The sequence below is a fragment of the Aphelocoma coerulescens genome, chromosome 7, assembly GCF_041296385.1.
Source record: "Aphelocoma coerulescens isolate FSJ_1873_10779 chromosome 7, UR_Acoe_1.0, whole genome shotgun sequence".
In the NCBI taxonomy this organism is placed as follows: Eukaryota; Metazoa; Chordata; class Aves; order Passeriformes; family Corvidae; genus Aphelocoma; species Aphelocoma coerulescens.
The window spans coordinates 1,911,061-1,933,061 of record NC_091021.1 but is presented as its reverse complement, the minus strand read 5'-3'; the positions used below and the strand labels follow the sequence as shown (position 1 = coordinate 1,933,061).

The 22,001-nt window shown below is 43.5% G+C and overlaps 1 protein-coding gene across 1 annotated transcript in view; it reads left to right on the top strand.

Moving 5' to 3' along the window:
• The window catches only part of IQCA1 (IQ motif containing with AAA domain 1), a 102,247-nt gene that overhangs the window by 50,267 nt on the left and 29,979 nt on the right, over window positions 1-22,001 (top strand). The window contains 5 exon segments of the mRNA XM_069021450.1: window positions 2,617-2,701; window positions 8,699-8,812; window positions 12,552-12,627; window positions 17,937-18,043; window positions 18,258-18,353. Coding sequence (XP_068877551.1) covers window positions 2,617-2,701; window positions 8,699-8,812; window positions 12,552-12,627; window positions 17,937-18,043; window positions 18,258-18,353 — 478 coding nt within the window.

Below are 22,001 nucleotides of genomic sequence, written 5' to 3'. Positions count from 1 at the left end.
GAACTTTAAAGATCATTTAGTCCCAGCCCACACCTTCCACTGTCCCAGGTTGCTCCAAGCCCCATCCAGCCTGGCCTTGGACACTTCCAGGGATGGGGCAGCCACAGCTTCTCTGGCTGCTCATTTTATCCTGGTGTTTTTCCAACTGCAAACCAAAGAACTTAGGTCCAGTTGAGTCCAAATTTACATCCTAAGGCAAAGGCATGAGACAACCCATTGTGATGGCTCTGAGCAGAACGCTGCCAGAAAGCGAAGGGGGAATGAAAATTGAGATTCATTACGTTTAAAGTGGACTTTTGACCAGGAAGATGAATGGCTGCATTTTTCTGGGCAGATTTACAGGCCAAACGAATCCCTGGTTTAACCTCTGAACTCTGAGGGTTTCATAAAGGGAGGAATTTGCCTACTGGGGTCACGCATGGGAATTCCCAGGCATCACAAGATTGAAGCTGTGGTCATGTCAACCTAGAAGAGAAAGAAGAAAACCCACAAGAGGGTGGGTAGGGAAATAAGATTTAAGAGCTCTGCTTCCAGGCCATCAGACAGCAGTGGATATGCACAAGAAAAAAGCAGATGCCCTGGAAGAATTAGAACACCAAAATATTTGGTACTGCCTGCTCTCAGGTCACTGGTGACCATGGAAAAGCACATCCTGCATTGCCCTCAATCAAAAACCCCACTGATCCCTGACTGGTTAATAAATACCTGACCCTCTTTCCACGAAAAGATGGGCATTGCCTTCTCCTCACCTCATTTTTTCACACAAGCACCTGCTGTAGCTGCTACAAAAATAAAAAGGTGAGAGGAGCCACATCACCACAAACAGCTGCAGCAGCTGGGAGGAGAAGAATCACACAGAAAATACAGATTATAAACCAGAGTCCCCTTCCCAAAATTCAGGATATGGTTGAATTTCTACAGCACTCAGATGTACTCATCATACATACCCAAAGGTAAATGTCACAGAATGGTCTGGGTTGGAGGGAACCATAAAAATAATCTAATTCCAACCCCCCCCCCCATCTCCAAGAGCTGTAAATGATTTAAAAGTGGAAAAGGGAGTACAAATACCAAATGTAACATCAATAAATATTGAAAGCTGGCCCTGATATCATTTTCAGTGGGCTCCCAGCTGATTTTTCACCCACAGTGCATTTGCCTTTCCTTCCTCCCAGCTGGCACTGAAGTAGCAACAGCCTCAATAACAGATTTTGGGAAGTTTTTTACTGTAAACCAGACTTGTAGCAGCGTTTAAGGCTGCATTTAACAGAGAACTGAGCTATTTTCTGGCGGTTTGTAAAAAATGGAACACAAGCTAACATTAAATAATAGATCATGCAGGGTTTTGAGGCCAAATTCCCATTCTTAATGGATTTTTTTTAAAGCACACTAACAATGACAGCCCTCTGTTGATGCAGGCTGGTTTCTGGGAATGCAGTGGCCAAGGATTTGCATCTGTTTGCATATAGAATATGTAATTGTTGAACAAGTCAGAGCTCCCAAGCATGGATGAATTTTTGTTGATTCTGCCCTAACTGCTGCTGCATTAATAGCAGCAAGAGATCCCAACCCTGCACGTGGTGCTGCAGAAACAGAACAGATGCTCTGTTCCAAGGATCTCAGCTTAAAACTGAGCCTGCATCTTAACAGCAGCCTAGGAAAGTCCCTTAAGGTCCCAGTTGTTTTTAAAAAAAAATGAAAGCAATTTTTAGGAATCGTGTTGACCTTTCTGAGCTCTTTTCTTCTCCAGGGAAATTTAATTTCATTTAGCGGAAACATTACCGTGCTGTTTGAAAGTAGCACGAGGGGTTTTCTGCACTGTCAGGATTTTCTTTGGAACAGAAAAACCTTCCTGATGTTACCAAAGAAACAGAAAATCTTACAGATACGTTCCAACAAGCAGCAAAAGGGAAGGAAGTTAAAGGGTCTTATCAGTGTAAAAGGCCTTTGGGGCTGAAATTATTATCTGTATTGTTTAATCTCTTTCTGAAAGGCCTGGAAGCTCCCTGTGTTATCCATGAACCCTTCCCATAAAGTCACTCATTGCCCCTTCACAGCTTCCATAACCATCCAGTTGTGCAAGTCGGAAATTTAGGAGTGATAATCCTCACATGGAAATACAATCTGGAACTTGCAGATTAAGACCTGATTTAAGCAAAATAATTCTTCCCAAAAAAAAAAAAAAAAAAAAAAAAAGCAAAAAAAAAAAAGCTGGATGTTGAAAGCAGAGAGTTGGGCTATGAACATAAAATAATGGAATCCCAGAATGGTTTGGGTTGGGAGGGACCTTAAAGCTCATCCAGTGCCACGCCCTGCCATGGCAGGGACACTTTCTACTGTCCCAGGCTGCTCCAAGCCCTGTCCAATCTGGCCTTGGACACTTCCAGGTATAAACACTTTAATCTACATCTGTCAGCCAGGAAGTAATGTGCAGCCCTAAGGATTTGCAGGTTTTGCTGGCCCATGGGATAACAGACATGGATTGATGACTGTTTTAATTCATTTACAGGACAAAAAGCCACTGCCGTAAGAAGCTTCCCCACTATTTAAAATCTTTGTCAACCAGGTGAAAAATGATGGATTTTAATTCCCTTTCCACTTTTGTTTCTCCCACAGGCATATCACGGGCAGGTTCCCTGACTATCCCCCTGAGAACACAGGCGGTTCCAAGGCTATTTTTATCGAAAAGCATCCAGAGCAGGTACTGTCCTTCTTTTCATGAAAAAATTTCATGAGGTTGGAGAAGGAACTGCCACAAAACATGTGTGTTTATTTAAGCAGCAATTCTTCCTAACTGTGGCTCTAGTTCTCCAAGAACCTTATGGTTCAAAGCTTTTTGTTGCAAGTGAAAGGATGGTTTTTTTTCTCCAGGGTATTTCCAATCAAGTACCAAAATCTGTTCCCTTTCAGGCTGTGTAGCCACCTTATCACGACTGAAGGTGCTCAGGTGATGGACAAGAAGTAGAGAACAACAGCAGAGAAGAGTTTCTTATGCAGGCAGGCCTCAGCCTTGATTTACTGCCAAGGCTCATTAAGCAAATTTAACATCCCAGTGAAGGAAGTATCTTAGTTTATCTTGTGTGTTGTGGTGATCTCGGTTGTTTTTCCTGGTAAATCCCTCTCCTGATCTCTCTGGCTAATGGAAGTGGCTGATAATCTCTTCCTCTGATCATCTGGGTGTCATGCAGGGAAAGTGATTAAGCCCAGCTGAAGGCAGTAGTCGGCACTTGGAGCCATTTCCACCCATCCCGATGAGCCAAGCAGGATAATGAGTCTATTGGGGGAAAACAGGAAGCAGGATTTGGCCCTTGAGTGAACCAGTGTGCCGGGCTAGAAAACTAAGAGGTCAAAACCTGAATTCTGTGGTTGTGAAAGCTCCACTTCTAAGACTGTTGCATGATTTTTCTGCAACTGGTTCTCTAACACAAGTGTGGTAAAAGAGGATTTTTATAGAATCTCAGAATGGTTTGGGTTGGAAGAGACCTAAAAATCATCTCTTTGCAACCACCCTGACACCTTCCACTAGCCCAGGTTACTCAGAGCCCCATCCAGCCTGGAATGCTTCCACGGATGAGGAATTTTGGATTCAGCCCTCCCTGGGATCACAGGAAGGAGAGCCTGGGGCACCCAGCAGTCTCTGTGTGGTTTGGGGAGGGTGTAAAGACAGGCACAGCACAGAGCACAGCCCTAACCATCAGCTACTGTGCTAAAAATGCAGGCAAACTGCTGCAAACAGCTCCCTGTGCCTCACTTAAACTGAGTTTGGGGCATGCTCCTGGTTTTAGCCAAGTTCAGGGGCTGCTGAGTCTGCAGCCAGGGAAGGAGATCCTCGGTTCAGCCCCTAAAGCAGAAACACGTGCCAGAGTCAAGAAGGCTTCAGTGGCTGCTGGGAGCAGCCAGGAGCCACCCAGCAAGTGGGGCTTAATGCTGGAGAGGGGTTTGGGGAGTGGGATGCTAATGAGACCTGCTACCACCAAGGATAAACACAACTCAGGAAGAAAATACTACAAGGAATTGTTCTGAGCAACACTGGATATTGGAGGTGGATTCTGGAGAAATGGATTTAACCTTCCTGTCCTGCTCCCAGCTTTCAATTCCCACCTTCAGCTGTTTTGTTGCCTTGCCTGAGCATCTGCTTTTTCTTTGCATGAAAAAAATGAAAGCCAGAAGTCTGGAGAGGTTCTTTCAGTGCTTGTTTTCCCTGCACCCTGGGAAAAAAAACCCCTTCCTCTATTTTCCTAACAAATTTTCACTAGCGATTATCTGATTTTCACCAGTTTTGGAGCCTGTTTTCTCTCCCTTTTTAGCCAGCAGAATGTGTGTCACAGCCTCCACAGAGGTCTCCACAGTGCAGCTGGCCAGAGAAAGTTCAGTGCAATCATGATTTTACCTGAATGTCAGACAAGTAAAACTTTTTTTTTTTTTAATGTTTTAATGGCCTGCAGTCAGCTGCATATTAAAAATCCCTGGGTTTGTTCCATACTGGTCTACTGGGCAGCATAGGAAGGGAAATCCTGGCCCCACTGAAGCTGATGGGAGTTTTGTCCTTGACTCCAGGGGGGACAGGAGTTCATCTCTTGAGTCTGTTTTAGCTCCTGTGCAGGGGTTGGTTAGTCCCAAGTCAAACTCCATGAAAAATCCAGACTGAACTGTATTTAAAAAGTGAGCATTTTATAAGACTTGGGTAAAGACACTTTGGGGAAAATAAAATACAAATTAATCACTTCACGAACCATTGCTGCATTATTATACATTCTATATTTCTTGATCCTTTGACAACCCTGACCTTACTTGACTTTGGAATGTAGCTGTCCTTCTGCACAAACTGCTTTTCCATGACATTTTCCAAATACCTTTCCAAAAGATGTTGCCAAAGACATCCTGAAGCTGAGTACTTGGTGCTTCAGTCAGCAAAGTAAGTGCTGTCCCTTGACTGAAAAGAAGCTTTTCTCTACTTTACTTACTCTTCTAGAGAAATTCAACATTCCAGGACATCGGTGTAATCTCCCTGCATCTGTTCCAGATTTCTATCCCTAATGGTTTTTTATGTTTTGCTCCACAGATAATCATCAGATGTGACAATTTTTAGCTTTGCCCTTATCCTGCTGCCAACAAAATTATGATCTTTTCCTGTAGTTCATTAAGTCTCATCACCATGAAAATAAGCCAAGAGAGTTGCCATTTAGCAGGCACTTCCCCCTCTCCCAGCTCCCCCTCATTTCTAGTATTAAATAACATTCAAAAAAAAAAAAAGAGAAAGTGTCAGAGAAGGACTCAAAACCTTTAAATACTCTGATTATTTCAAGTTAACCACGCAGGAGGAGGGAGACTGTACTTGGCCTCTATTAAACTGCACAACACTTAAAATATCACCTCCAGACAGCAATGCATCTTCCCTAAAAACCCACACCAAAACTCCTCCATAAAGAAGCGACATTTCCTAGGTTCCAACAAACTTCTTTCTGTAGAGTTAATATCCCAAGAGAGAAACTTTTCCCTCCAGGAACACTGGGCTGTGCCCCTGTAAAGTGTTTGTGTTCAAACTGGTGTTAGAGCCAGGCTCTGAGGCTGCCTCTTGATGCCTTAGCTTTTAACTTTTCTATTTTTCAAATCCTGCACTGCCCAGTGTGTAACCCTGAAGTTTCCTGTGGCCTGTCAGCTGCTGCTCTCTCATGCTGGTTAGACATAACAAACTTCTCTAGGTTTGCTCTTCAAGGACACCAGGCCCCAAAATGTGTAAACTAAAAGCCTTTAAAGAGGAGGGGCAAGCTTGGGGTAATTACATCATTAACTGAGGCTGTAATTGGAGAATTAACCCTGATATGCAAATGGACCAAACTTATAAAAGGGTGAAGAACTGGTGACCCAGGGTCCATCCTGGCAGTAGCCTCTGGCTCCCCAGGGTGTACCTCTGAAGGCTTTCAAATAAATACCTGCCTTTATTCCCTTATTCTGGTCTAGCCTCTGTTTTTAGGTGGCCTCTCAAGGCATCACTCTCACTACACAGCTGGAGATCCAGCATTCCCAAACTCACTCTCTACCCCTGCTTTTCTTTTATACCCACAACTCTATAAGGCAAGAAGTTCAACTAAGGTCTTCTTTCAAGGAATAAGGGAAGGGTTTCTTCCTGAAGAAGAGCATTTACCTCAAATATTACCTTACCTGAGCCAACACCAAACTTCCTGTGGCTGAGGACAGCAGAACAAGTGAGTCCCCGCTGGCAGCTGGAAGTTTTCTTATACTTGGCTCATATAAAGCAGCATCAGACTTTTCATTCATAGGCTGCACTCTGGTTTAGTGCCCAGCTCTTTCCAAAAAAAAAAAAAAAGAAAAGGAGATTTTGCACTGCAAGGTTTTAGAAAACATGGTTGAACTGATGTAGAAAAGTCAATTCAACTTTTATGGGGTATCAGCTTAAAGGAAAATGTCTTTTCAGCCTCTGAAGAAAATGTTACTGGAGAAGAATCATCACTGGCACAGTAGAAGTCCTAGGAAAGACTGGGAAAAAATACAAAGAGGCTAAAATTCATCTGCTCCCACTGAATGACAGTGTCTTCCTCAGTATTAAGAGTTTGCCAACTGCTTTCTGCATCATTTCAAAAATAGGCAACCTAGCAAAGAAAAGGGGAGTCCAAAACAATTTAGGAAGACATCTGCTTCTCTTTCTACTATGAAGGAAAAAAACCCCATACTCAAATGTGGGTGAATTGCCTACTCATCTCACACTAACCTTTGCTTGCCATTGCCTTTCTTTCCTCCTCTTCTGTCAGATTGTTCAGGCACCTCCTTGCAGCTGGAGGGGAAGTGGTTCTGTAGGACAGAGCAGAAGGCACTCAAGGTTAGATACACCCATACTTCCCCCAGCTCCCAGCCCTCTGCAACCATGGAGCTGCTTGGAGCAGAGGTGGGAGCAGAGCTGGAGAAGCTGCAGCAAGGCCAGGCAGAAGGACAAGGACACTTCAGTGCCACCACAGCAGGTTCATGAGAACAGAAACTCTGTCTAACCCCTTCCAGTATCGTTCATCTGTGCAAAACCATGACAGCAGATCCTTCCACTTGGAGTCTGGCTGCACTTAAGATGCTGCCCGTAGAACACAGAGGCACTGCTGCAAATTGAAACCTTTTGTCAATCCCGTGTGTGTTTACAGGTACCCTGCTGGATAAAGCCACCCCTGAGATGCTGGGAGTGGTTCTGGTTACCCTCTGCAGGCAGAGCAGAGGTGGAGGCGGCAAAGTTGGATTTCTGGCTGGGTAGGAACACTACAGTAAAGGATACACTTGGAGTAGTATTACTGCAGTCCTAGGGTACATCACCGTGTCCCACAGCTGTAGGGAGGAGGAGGAGGAGAGAAGATCCAGCAGGCAGGAACTGTGCAGCAAGATTGATTAATTATTTTACAAACTCTTTTATAGACTTTTTTCTTCATAGTCTAATTGGACAAAGGACCAGCCATCCCTTGGGGGTGATTGGCTAAAATCCTAAAACATCCATTGTCAAAATATTTTCTACTATACCACAAACAAGACCTTTCAAGGCTGCAGGTGTTTGGTTGTTTACATTCCCTGCTACCTCTTCTGTGAGAGAGAAGAGTCTCTCACAGACTTAGAAAATAGCAAGAAAATCCTTGGTAGCAGCATTTTTGTATCCACAGAGTAGCTCTGTTGGTTTTGGATGCACCAGGCCCATTGGGACACTAAAAACCTGTTTGGAACTCCAGTCAATCTGTTAATCTATCCCAGGGAATGAAACGCTTCGCTGCTTATCACAGCGAGATGTGACAGAGCGGTGCTTGGGGTTTGAATTACCATATTTAATTAAATGTAAGGCACTGAAATGCTTGGGGAGAGCCACTAATGGAACTGCCCTGGCTGCAAAGCACAGCCCTTGTCATTGTCCCCTTCCAGCACCCAGTACATTCAAAGGTATAACTTGAGCAAACAAGTATTTTCACTGTTGCAGGAAACACACCTTACAGTTGGAAATGTTTGCTTTGCTACTCTTTCGTGGTACTGCCAATATTAGTGGTCCATTAATAAACTTCAATGGGTTTTCTGATTTAGACTCATTAGTAAATGATCTTAGAATTCCTCTCAGGGACAAGAAAGATGCCTAGAAACAAGAGAATGGTAGAAGCAGCAAATTTTCACCCTCTGCCTTTTTCAGATAATAAAGTATAAATGGCCAGGAACTAAAAAGAAGAGAATTGATGGAGCTGTACCCAGTTATCAGCTGCTGCTTGCTTGCAGGGATAAAGATGCTGAGCTATCCATGTGGATCTGTCAGAGTTTGTCACAATCTCTCTATCCAACCTCCCTCACCCACTAGAACAATTCAGTCTTTAGACACACCTCGGGGCAGTCTCTCAAAATCCATGCCTATAAAAATCAATCTGCCTTGCAAACACCAGGACAAATTCATAATCTGGCTCCGAGTCCAGAGGGAACTCTGAGTTGTGTGTCATGAGAATATTCTGCTTCTGGATGGCTTCAGGAACTGGTCCTGCTCCATAAAAGCCCTCATGGTGTGGGACAGAGGAATCAGCCCTTTCCTAATGATATATTGGGATAGTCAGCACCTCTGCTGGAGTTTGCAGGTGCCCTCAGCACAAAAAGGCTTCTTTTAATGGTCTGGAATTCAGAGAGTGCAGCCTGTTGGATATTGTGTTTTCCCAACCACATTCCTCCCTGTGTCTTTCAGGTGGCTGAAGAACTGGCTGCCAAAAGGGAGGCAGAGAAAAAAGAAAAGGAGAAGAATGGAAAAGAAGAAAAGGAAAGGCCAGCAGTGAAAAAGCCACCAAAAGTTGGAAAGCAAGTAAGGCAATAAAAGCAGGTTGTGAAGCCAGAGACAAAACTCAGGTGTGGGCAGAGGCTGTTCAGTGACACTGAACTGGTCACCAAAGCTCCAGGCTTGGGTTCAGGGGACAAGAAGTGGCTGAGCTTGGTCTCTCTCAGCCTTTCCATGACCTCGATGATTCTGGGGAACTTTTTACCTCTCATATTTTAGGAATGGCCACGACTGAGCTCAGTGGGAAGAGCTGATGGAGGTGCAGACTGTCAGGGACATAAATGAGGGAAAAATACACTTTAGGACTTTGAGATCATTGCCAGGACAGTCAGACAGGTAACCAAGAGGTAACCAAGCATTCCCACTTGTAATGTGGGTACAGAGAAGTTCATTACTGCCACCCCTTGCAGAATTAGGAAGTAAAGCCTTAGTCTCACCCAGATCCCACCTCAGAGCTTGTGTGGATTTCAAACTGATTTTTAAACCACATTAGCCAGCATTTCATAAACCTGTAAATAAGCCATGCATTTTCAGCCCATTCTCAGGGTAGGAACTATTTCTGTTTCAAATGTCAGTAGCCACCACTTAATGTACAATATACCCCCTGAAATCTTTGAGATAAAGGGCTGCCTTCACAGAAGACACGCTTCCAAATTATTTCAGGAGCAACTTCACAGAGCAGAACACCTGTGAAACAGAACAGTGACCAAAAAGGGCATCTTCAAAAACAAGCTGTGCAACAAAAAATGTAGGCTTTTGCTGAAGCAGCAGCTTTTGTTTCTCATTTACTCTGTAGAATAAACAAAAGTTGAAACAATAGATATATTTTTAATAAGGGTCATTAATCTCTCACTAAATATGTGGAGGAGAAGGGGGAGTTTTCTAGGGCAAAGCTTACTCTTCACTGCAAGTTTTACACAAATTAATTTGAAGGCCTAACCCTAGAACAAATATATATCAAAAAAAAAAAAAAAAGATGCTTTTCTTGGACAACATCCATTAATCTGGCCAAAGCTCTCAGAACATCTAGCCAGGAACCTAAATTACATGAATTTAGGAAACATCAGTCAATTTAATCACAAGGTAGATAACTAAATGTTAACTTGTAAATGAGCACCTTGAAAACACTATTTGGGGGTTTGGAGTGGGGTTTTCCCCCCCCCTTTGTAAATGAAAATACACAGCAGGCTGAAGGAGCAAATACATAAATGTTTTTCAAGCTCTTTAAGCCTGACTGCCTAAATTTGCTAACTAAGGAAGGGTTGTGGCTGCTTCTGTGCAAACAGGAGATGTTTTCAAGCTCTGGGCACACTCCAGTCAGTCACTTGTTACTTTGACCAGTTTGTTGGGCGACACTGTCACAGCACTGGTGAAGCTCCTGAAACTGGATGGCACCTCCCCCATCTGCTCAAAAACCTGACTTTCCCAGGGTAAAATTTGATTCCTTCTTGGTTTTGCACATTTTAGTAGGTTAGAACCAACAACAGCAAAAATGTGTCTCGATCTCCTGGCAGCCTCTGCAAGGCTGTTTTGAAATGGGGTGAAATAACAGCAGAGAGCTCTGGGGTTTTATAACTTCATGTCATTCCCATCTCCTCAGCCATCACACAAGTCCTGTCAAGTAAAATTCTGAGCCATTATATCAAGTTCTCTATGGTTCATTGAGAAAGAACAAAGGGAACATTCTCTCCAAGGTTATAGCATTGACAGGGGGGAAAAAAAAGAGTATCTTAAACCAGTTGAGAAGTATTTGGAGAAGTTCTAACAGCAGGACTCTTATTAAAATAAGTATAGGCTATAAGTCATAGGGATGCAGGCAGAAAAAAAGCTGTGCTCCCAATTTCAGCTCTTAAAGAAAACAAAAGTTTGATCCCAGAAGGAAATCTAAGTATTTCTGAAAAGCCTGATAGCAATCTTTACAAAGAGTATTTGATATCAAAGCAACTCCCCTTTCTTTTCTCTGCAAGGTGCTGATTTGATTTCCCATTAGGCACCTAAGGAAAAAAAACAACCACGGCTTCACCCCCACATAATCCCTCTTTCCAAAAGCAGAACCAGCCTCACCCAGTAACCTGCTGGAGCTTGTCTCCCTGAACATGAGCACGGCTGTGCATCCCTGAATTTCACCCAGAACGGTCTGACAGGGAGGCACATTCCTGTCCTCAGTGAAACCTGTCAGGAAGATGTCCCTAGGAAAGGTGCACAGTGGAGTGCATTCAGTTTCCCCTGCTGTCAAATGGGAATCACCTGGTGCAGAGCTGGCTTTGGAAAGCCTCAGGAACAGATTGAAACTCTTACTCCCACGTTTCTGCTTAAATTCAAACATATATTGCTGGTTCAAGGTGCCTTAACACATTTCAGACAGAACAAGCATGGAACCAATCAACTGAAAATCAAAAAATACATGAACTGGCTTAGAAGGAAAAGTTCTTTTTATTATATTTACTCTTAGGCTGTTAAATTGAGCCAAGAGGGAAAACAGAACAGCATCCTGCAAGTGTCCCTTAGACACAAGAGAGTGGGTCTGATTAAAAACAACTAAATTAACACAACAGTATTATTTATGTCAGTGTATAAAATCACTGAAGCAAATAACTAAAATGATTCATTGGCTTATTTATAACAATAAAATGTTGATGTGTCCTGTTCCATTAAGAGGCTAAAAATGAAGAAACCATTTTTAGGCTGGTTTGGGGGCAATTTGTTTGTTGGGATTTTTAATAGTTGACACATTTCCTCTCAGAATATCATGGTTTAATCATTTTCTATACAATACCGTGGAAAAATGGTAAAAGAAGGATTCTGCCTACTGCAAATGAGCCAAGGATGAACCTCAAAGTGCCACACCCTGTAAAACTGCGAATACATTTGAGAACTGGGGATTCGAGCTCAAATCCTCAAACTTTTCCTTATACTTTACCAAAACATTTCTTGATGTTCAGTCAAGAAACTCCTGAGTCTCTTTCAAATGCATCTATAGCATGGAAGTGATAAATGTATTTAGATTTTGCCTATCCTGCTGGGCTCCAACTGTAATTACTGTAATAATACTTTAATTAAAAAGATATTTGATAACTCACATAATGGGGTTGCAACTGTGCCTGCAGGTAGCAGATATGCCCCTAATTACAGGGCTTATTTAGGGGGGTGTTTAGTTTTAATTATCCCAGGAGCTGCACTTTATATCTCGCTGATAACAAGTGGTTTGCAGGTTATTCAGCAAAATCCTGATCCACCTTGTGCTGTCTCACGTAAATCCACATTCACCTCCTCCCCAAACCAGTGATCTCATCTCCCTTTAGCAGCTATTACCTTACCCACATTTTCAGATTTATGACTGATACGAGATGAAGAAACTTTGATCATTTTCTGGGAAGTTCTTCCCTCAGAAATACCATTCAATGAAATGAAACTGTTTCAGGAACATGGCAGTAGCAGCAAAAGGAACTGAGAAAATGGCAGTGAAATGGAATGGAATTGAAAAATCCCTGATAAATCACTGAAAAGGGGATTCCATTTAAATATTGCAACTCTCCTCCCTAGATTACATTTTCAAACAAGCTGAGGTTTAATTCTTGTTCAGTTTTGTGACTTCAGTTGATAAAATACCACCCCTTCACTCATGGAGCAACCTGGGCTAGTGGAAGGTGGCCCTGCCCATGGCAGGAGGTGGAATTAGATCTTTCAGGCCTTTTCCAACCCATTCCATAATTCTGTGAAACAATGCTGTCAACAATTGCTCTTTTCACTTCCCCCCCCATTCTAGATAGTGGATGAAAGCTGGAAAATGGGTCCAAGCAATTTCCTTTCGATACTGGAGGAAGGAAGCTCTCAGTACAAAGGTCAGTAGAAAAAGATAACAATTCCAGCTGGAATGTTCTCCCAGATCAGCTTTATCTGAATGTCATTCCTCTAAGGTCAAGTGGGCAGCTGCCCAAAGTGTGGAACATTATAAAAATGAGGATGTTAGATTAAAAGATGGTATTTAGGAAGGGAGCCTCTCAGATTCCGAGGGATCTGTCAAAACCATTGAGCTGATTAATCATGCAGGAAGGGACACTGCTGTGGGTGAAAGTGAACAAACTCAAAGTAAAGTGCTTCAATACATATAAAAAAGGCATTTTTTGATTTTCTGAGGGCAACAAAAATGGCATCAGAATAGCCAATAATTCAAAGGCATGATACTGTACATCCAGTTTCAGCACTAATGTTTCCATACTCCTGTAACTCTACCTGCCCTGTCTCCTCCAAGAGGGAGAACTCGTGGAAAGAGTCCATGGATTCCTTCACAGCATCCACAGCCACTCAAATTATTTTTGATTATATGTTTGAATGTACTTGCTTCATGCCAAGTGTGTGAAACTAAAACATAACTGGGACTTTCAGCAAGGGGCCTGGCTGGTTTTCCACCTGGAGACAGCACCCAAAAGCAGGGATTTCTTAATAAAAACCATGAAGGGATATTTTGTTCTTTTCCAGATCTCCTCTATCCTCTCCCCTGCTCTTGATACTTCTGTTTATCTCTTCAACACTTGTCTTCAGTGCTCAGCCTGATTCACAAGTGACTTAGCAATCACCTGGAAGCTGGCATAAAAGTCCCACCCTTGTCTGAAGTGGAAAGGGGGTTATTTTTGCTGGATCTCTGCAGATTCTGTTCTAATACAATGTGGAAAAATATCTTTTCTGCTCTCCACTCTTCAGAGTGAGTGCCTTGCTGAAATTCCTCGTATGAAAAGTCTCCATTATTCCCTCCTGCTGACAAATTACTGGCGTCAAGTTTTCTGCCTGATTTGAGCTGGCTGGAGAGAAAGAAGTGAACAACTTGCTAAATGTGCATCAGTAGTTTGGCCTGACCTCTGACTTGTAACAATTAGGATTTTCTTACACATTATAAATCATAGAGCAGCTTTCTGGCTAGAAAAGGAGCTTTTCATCCCACCTAGTGTCAAATACCACGTCAGAACCCCACTGAAGGCAGCAGGAGCTTTAGATAAGGATCAAATCCATCCATACTTCTTTCCATAGCTGGCCAAGGATGAAATGGCACCTGGAACTCAAAACCAGCCATGGCAAGAATGGGGTTCCCACCTAGCAAGTCCCCAGAGCTGGGAAGGAACAGCGTGGAAGCAGCAAAAGGGAGGCAGGAGGGGTTTGCCTTGGAGGAAACGTGCCTGGCTGTAACCTCAGCACAGCAGTGGATACCAGAGTGAGGAGTAAAAACACCACAGGGGTCAACAGGTTACTTTGATAGCCATAGAGACTCCCAAATTTCACAACCACCTCGTGTAATAAGGCAGGGGGTTTAGGAGGGGATGGGGGATTTGTCACCCAAACTGTACCTGAACACCAGCACCGCCATTCCCAGCACGATCCCTGCTCTGAGCCCTGCAAATACAGAACTTTTTGGGGTTATTCACACAGCATGAGTGCCCCTGGGATTCCCATTTCCCACTTAAACACCCACACATCTCCAGCCCATCCTGCCAGAGCTGACAGGTGCTCCCCAGCTCTAAAGGAACATGAGAAGGAGCCCTTTTCTGCACAGAGCACAACCAGAAACCCTCGGAGTGGAAAAGCTCTCTTGCAGGCTTCAAAGAATACCTGGAGTTCTGTCTTAGGCACAGCAAGAGTCTAGAGCTGTGCAGTTAAACTTCAGGTGGGTTTTTTTTTCCTGGTGAACCAGGTCTGTTTGACACCACACTTATTTTTAACAAACAGCTGTTAATTCCTCCTTGCAGCACAATCCCCTGCCTCATTCACAAGCACTTTGGGCTTTTTATTGCAGGGCACTAACACAAAACTACCAGGGGTTGTCCAAAATTATTTTATTTTTAGTCTAACTATTTGGCCATCAGAATCAAATCCACAACAACAGCTGACCAGAACAGTGCAAGCAGTCTCTCGTATTTTTAATTTTAGGCTGCTTTCATCTCAGTAGCAGAATTATGCAGGAAGAAATAGGTTTGAGTTTGCTCTTTCCACACTGAGAACTTTTTTCCTATTCTTAGGTAGAAATAGGTCACTTGCTATCAGCATTTGCACAGAAGTTCAGATTTATTAGTGCAGAAATCTTGAAAAGATGACTGAAATAACAGAGCTTGATTAAGAAATGCTTGTATCAGGAGGAATTCAAAGCCCCTTTTATAACTGTGTCCAAAGTTTACTTAAATGACAGCTGCCCCAAAACACAAACATCTTTGTTTTGTCACACCCCCCAACACTTAATGCTAAGAAAATGATCCCATCCCCTGAAACTGGTGCTTTACTCCTAGTTTACTTAAATTTTTTTTTTAAATATAGATCCGTTTTGACAAAAATCTAAACATTTCAGTCACAAACTTTTCACTCTGTGGTTTTAACCCCTCTACCAAGCTAGAGCTGCTGCCTAAACTTCACTGGAATTCATGAAGCCTTTTCTCCTCCCAGAACCATACCTGGTAGTTTTTCTAGTTCCTAAACCACACTTGCCGAGCTCCAAAACACTTCTTTTAAATGATGTGGTTGGAAGCAGCCACTCTGTGTGACATCTCCTCTCACACTGGAATAGCCAGAGTTTATGTGGGGCAGATGCAAGGCTGAGCTTTACCTCCCCCTTCCTGGGGTGTATTTTTGCAGTGTGAGGCAGCAATGTGCTGTTTCCCCCATTCCACAGAGGACCAGTTGGTATTTATGACTTGCTCAGTGTCACAGAGGATATTTGTGTTCAAACGCTCCGTGGTGTGTCCAAATACTCCTTTTAAGGTGTGGGGATATTGCATATTTTTAATCAACCTTCCAAAGATTCAAATCCTTGTGCCAGGAGGTTCAAAGTGGCCATTTCAAGAGAAGCTTCATGCTTCAAATAAATATATTGCAATTATTAGTCACAAGCTGTTCTCTGAAATTCAGGGATACTGGAGTTCCCTATGGTCTGCAGAGCTGGGATGCTGATTCAGGAGTGCTCTGGGCTGCCTTTGAGCCCTGAGCTAGCTGTGCATATAAAGTAATCCCAAAATAAGCACACACTATTTTAGAAAAGGTGACATAAATTTCACTGCATACACACAGGCACAGAAATAGCTCCTGGAGCTGCCTGACCCTGCCTGTAACAAAATACCAGGCTCCCCTGACCAGCCAGTGAAAACATAACATCCTTAGCCTCCTGACCCCCCTTTAAAATTAACTTTGAAACATTTTGTTGATCTATATAAGAATAACAGAGCATCTAACACCTATGAGTTATTGATCTCTCCACTAAAATGAGGCACCTCTAACCCAGTGGTTAATATAACACTCAGATAACTCACTGCCAGGTAATATCAGAGTCTGGGGGGACTCTCCCTGGTTTGCCTGCAGTGGGTATTAACCACTAATCAATCTACACAATGACAACAAACAATTATGAACAAAACAGAACAGAAAAGTCTATGGATCCCTCTATGAAAAATAAATATCTAAAGCCTTGTACTCCTGTGAAAACACAGCACTTGCAACCTGTTGACCCAGTCAGGAAAGTGTTTAAAAATTCACATAACTCCTATGCAACGTCCCCTTTCCCCAAGGCTGGAATTCCAGGCTGGAGGAGCTACCTTGGGCAAATCAGTTTCTCCTCCTGAAATATTACGTGACATCTGTCATGGCCTCTGATGACCCACAAGTAATTTAAAGAAATTAAATGTCTGGACTTTGGAGTTTCTTCCATTACCAAAACATCCCCGTCCTCCTCCGTCCCCACCATTTTCAGTGGTGAAATTACGACCACTCACCTGCAAGAACTATTCCCTCTTGGGTAAAACTACAAATCTTCTGCATGGAATTGGGCCCTGAAAAATTGTTGTGGATGGAAAGAGCAGCCAGTCTTGGATTAACAAAAACTTAGATGCTAAAACCTTTCTGAATTTGTACGGTGCCTTCAGCAGGCCAGGGATACAGGGGAGAATATCTGGTACAAAACAGCTTCATAGAAGAGCCAACATCTTAAAGTGGAAAACTGTCATTTCACATCCTCTGGAAATTGAATTAGCACATCCAGCTGGAGATTAGCTGTCATTTTGGAAGATACTATCGGGGCTTGAAATGCGAGATATGAATTGTCTTCCTTCAAATTAGCTCGAGAAATGTAGGAAAAAAGGAGGTGTTTCCATTAAAATGAGGCACTTTGCTAATAGCAGAGAGCTCAGATATGCACCGAGCTCGTCAGACTTCATTTAGTTTTCTTTCTAAAGAGCAAATTGCAGTTTGCCTCAACAAAAATAACGAGCTGCACACCTCAGGATCATTAGGTACTTTATCATAAGGAGCTTTTTTTTCATCACCAATTTCACAAATTTGCTGTGGCTGGGTGTTAGGTCTTTTTATTACTTCTCCTTTGCACTGTACTTCGAAACAGAGGGGCTGGATCAGGTGGGTCTTGTCTCTTTTGGGCTTAACTGCCTTCCAATTTCTGCATCGAGCTTAAAATGCCCCAAAGCGAAGCCTCTGTGTGGCCGTGCATCCCTTGTGGGCCAGCTGCAGGCTACTGCTCTGTCACACCCGCTGTCCCCTCCCTCTCTCCCACTTCCCCTGCTCAGTGCTGGTTTTATTCCTATTCCAGTGCCCCTATTGCCTGTATTTCAGCCTCCTGGGAATGACTACCAAGCTTTAAGTGAGTCACGGGGAGAGCAGGGAACTCTGTGGTGTGAATTAACCCCCTTCCTTTGGTCCCCAAGCCTGTGTCATGCCAGCCAAGTGACACTCATGGAGAGCACATCCTTCAGGGCAGGAGCCATCCCTGTGCCTTCTTCACGGAAAAGATTTAAGCACTGTGCTGTTGAACAGAATAAAATGATGCCAGCATCGGGCACGGGACAGGGCTCTTGGAGATTGAGAACACTCCAGGCTTTCAGCTTTACAGCCTCCAAATGACAACCTCCCTATCCCATTATCCTCCTGAATTCTGATACCATTTTGCAACCCGAGGCAAAAGAAGAAATCCCTTAACCTCAAGATCTACAGATCCTAATGCAACAGGGCTCTGAACGTGGTAAGGGGTCCCCAGAGCCTGCTACTTTCATACAGCTCATAATTTAATAAAACCTGCCTACAACTACCCTTTCTTTTGCCTCCAGAAGCAGTTGGAGAAACCAATGGCTTCTGTAACTTTTTCCCCTTTTTTCTTTCTTTTGGATAACAGTCTTTTGGGAGAACAGAGATAACAGATCGGATTTTCTCCAGGATCACGACCCAGAGCTGATCAAAGAAGGGGAACGGGAAGAAGTGGAGGACGAGATCAGAGTGCAGGTGTGCATACAATAGCAAGAGGACACTAATCATGTGCATTACCTGTGTATATTTTTCTCCAGCTGTAAGAACTGGCCCTGGCACAGACCTTCCCTCCTTCCAGAGTCCCTGCTACCTGTTCTTTGCTTTCACACTCGTTCAGCTGAACAATTGTCTGGGGTGAAGTGACAGAAGAGAAAACTGAGGAAGATTCAGCTGTGTTTGTCTTGAGCAGGTCGATGAAGTGATGCAAGAGAAACTGCTGAAACTCAAACAGGCTGTGGATGGAGAGACAGGTGCCAGACAGAGTAAAGCTGGGAAAGGTGAAAAGGTAAGAGCAGCAAGGTGGCAGAAGGGAGGGGCAGTCTCAATTCCCTGCCCAGGGATGGCAGGTCAGTGCAAACCTCAAGTACAAATATCAACCCTAAACATTTTCTGAATCTCAAGTCAGAAACATGTGAAAAATCTCTTCACCTGTGGCTATTTTCACGGCCTTCTCCCTTAACTCCCTTTAACTTTTTATAAATATTGCTTAGGACAAGTTGAGCTATTCCAGAGATAAATCACTATGAGGTATTTCAGATTTTCACCCTCCTGAAATCCCTGGATGCAGTCAAACAGCAAAATGGAAGCAATCCCTCTCTTTAAGGTGACCAGTTCAGATTAATAGTTTTCCAAGGAAAACAGGGATCTGGAGGCCACTAAGTTTTCCAGCTGCTGACTGTTCTCCTCCCAAATAAAGGCTGGTTATTATGTTTCAAGACTGTACACCAAAAAAAATTCCCTTGGAAGGTTTTGATGTAACCTTTCATTTGTCTGTAACACCACATAGATCACACACAGCCAGGTACTCATTAGGTTACTACATCCTATTGAAGGCTTTGGGAATGTGCAATTAAGCCAAGTTTATTTAGGCATAAAAAATAGGTTTAACACCCCCCCCCCCCCCAACACAGCACATGTCATGTTCACATCTCGTTTTACAGCATTATCGTATGAAGAATTCCACAGCTTGTGGTTCTCTAAACTCCTTGCCCAAGCATTTAAATTAGAGATCATGTCAGTGCAAAATAACTCAAAGCTTACACCCCACCACTCAATCAGCAGATCCACTTAAAACCCTCAGGGCAAATAGCCAACCCTAATCTCATGCTGTATTTCATTTCTCTAATACCTTTTTAGCAAGCAAATACTTGCTGTTGCTCTACTTCTACTCAAATTATCTTTAAAAATGCTCTTTCACCTGACAAACGTGCAGGGACACTCAAATAAGAAAAGACTGGGGCAGCTCTGAAAGCTGATCCCAAATGGATTCTTAAATCTGTTTCAAAAATAGGGGGGGGCTTAAGATATACAGACAAAATATTGCAACAATCTTCCCAAGTTTTCATGGGCAGACACATTTAGATCAGCTGGACAGGGCCCTGCTGCAAAATGTCCCACTGGAATTACAGAGCTTTATGTTAGGGGCTGACTTGGGGTTTTTTCCCTTCAATGTAGGGTTGGAATAGCTTAGGGTGGAAGGAGGTTATTTAACTTTTATTTTCCCAAGTTGTGCCAGTAGCCTGAGAGAATGAGGCAGGGAAAGAAGAACTAATTAGATAAAACAAATTCCTTACAGATTTCATCTCAAAACACCCCACCCAAGCCAAAACAGTTCTATCTGAGGAGTGGGGAATGGAAGGAAAGATGCAGTGTTAGCCAAAACACATCCTCCCTGTGCAAAGCCACTTAAATTGTCCATTCAGCATTGGCAAAGGCCTTTTCCAATTAGTATTTGCATAAATATCTCAGTCATAAACCAAGCCAGCACATACCTGTGCACACAGACTGCAGATCTGCTTTAGGATAACCTGCTCTAGATAATAAGAATAATGTGAGCTGGAAAGGTTTGGAAATAGCTCGTTAATTTATTTATTCAGCAAAGAAATCTCTTGTTTTTCAAGCCTAAGTCCCATATGTCTCCCCCTCAGCTGTGCAGCATGAAATAACAGGTGGTTGTTTCAGGTCCTTGTTGTAGCCAGGAGCATGTCTGGAGTACAGTGTGAAATACCCCCCTGCCCAAAAAAAAAATTGGGATATTCTGCATTCTTCAGAGAAATCACACATTTTCCTGCACTCTGGCAGTGGGCACTGAAAGGGTAATTTCTTTAAGAGAAGTGTTACAGGTGGAATTTTGTGTCCAGGGACTGTCATCCCAAATTCCTGATGTCATCACGTTTGACCACTCCCTCTGTTTTAAGGAGGGGTTTCTTGTGCTCTCTTTGTCAGGGTATAGTCCCTACCAGAGGTGGGTGTTCTTGCCCTTCCAAGCCTTAAGATGAGTAGTTCACAACTCAGGAAGTTTCTGTCAAATCCATATTAAAACCCAAAATCTGTTTGACCCACAGGAAACAATCTGAGTTTGAAAGTCCCTTTTGTGGGGAATACAGCGAGGACATTTTGGAATTGAACTCTAAAGGAAAATTTCTCCCTTCCAGTCAGTGTTCCAGACATCTCCGCTCTTAGATTAAAAAAAAAAAAAAAGCCAACATGTAACAGCTCCAGGCATACCCAGAGCCACTCCTTTACTTCCATAAAGACTTTATCACTGATTCCCAAACCTTCAAATACCACTTACTGCTAAAAGCTGACACTTAACCCTACTAAGAGCTGCTCTTAGAACTCCTTCAGATAAGAATCCCATTTGCCAGCTTTGTGGAAGAATGAACCTGGGTGAAAAAACTGTTCTTCTCATGCCAAGTGGGTCTCCAGAGCAGCAGACTGGTCTGGAAATACCCAAACTAATTAGATTGCACCCAATACTCAATAAACCACACTGCTGTTACTGGAGTCACAGATCCTGTGCCTCTTTCCAAGCTGGAAGCTTCCCACTCTGGTGGCACAGACTGTCCCACCTTGATGGCCCAGCACTGTCAGGGGACAGAGCAGAGTGTCCTGTTTAAGAAGCACACTTTGCTGGATTCCTGGAATCTCCCATTCCCCCAGATAGCTCCTGGTCTGGTGACTGTCACAGGAGAGGGGATGAGGATACGACAGAAACAGAGGAATGGGGGTCAGCTCTGCTGCAAAGTGCATTTCCCTTCTCTTTGCACAGTGGCAGCTCATCCCCTGCCCAGCTGGGGAGCACCAAGCTGGGACTGGGAGCACTGTGAAAGGACAGGCTGGAAAGGAGATGGCCTCTGAGTGAGGAACGTGGCAGTCACTGACCTGGAAGTTACATTTAAGAGCTTATCAGGGTGCTTTCTGTGAAGCCCATTGTGCTGCTTTTCCTGCTCTGCTCCCCCAAGGATTTCTTTCTGATGCTCACTGCAGGTAAAGCAATGCTTTGGGAATGAACACACCCACACAGACACAAAGGCACGGCCAGAATTCAGGGGGGAAAAAAAAAAGAAAAAAAAGAGATATAGAAAACCCAGGAAAGGGGGCATGAGAACCTAGGTGTGTAAAACTTGCTTCTGGAATAGGCCTCAACAAAGCTTTGGAGATGCCTTTTTGGTGAAGCCGGGCAGAAGCAAAGAAAAACCACAAATGGCTCTGACAAAACTACTGAAAAGCACAAAGCCATCGAGAATGAGACCAGAAGAGAAGCTGGGTGAGAACAGAGGAGAGGCTGGGTTTGAGGGCTGTGATTGCCAGGCCCTGTTGGATTTCCTGTACCTGCTCCAGATTAGCACCCAGAGCTCTGAGCCAGCTGTGGGAGCTGTAACCTCTTTGGATGCTGTGCCTAAATCCAACAGGGATTGCAGATCAGAGCCCCTCACTCACCAAGAGTTTATTCATCACTAGGAACATCTTTGTCTAAGGACTTTTTCAGTACAAGTGCCAGAAGCTGCTTGTTTTATCTCAGCACTGCCAGAAAAGACTCCTCAAGCCATGCCCAAATCTGCCCTTGCTCAGCCTCCTATCTTCAGCATCCCATATGATCCAAGGAATCCAGTAAAACACTGCATCAGCCACTGCTGGTTTCCCTTAAACC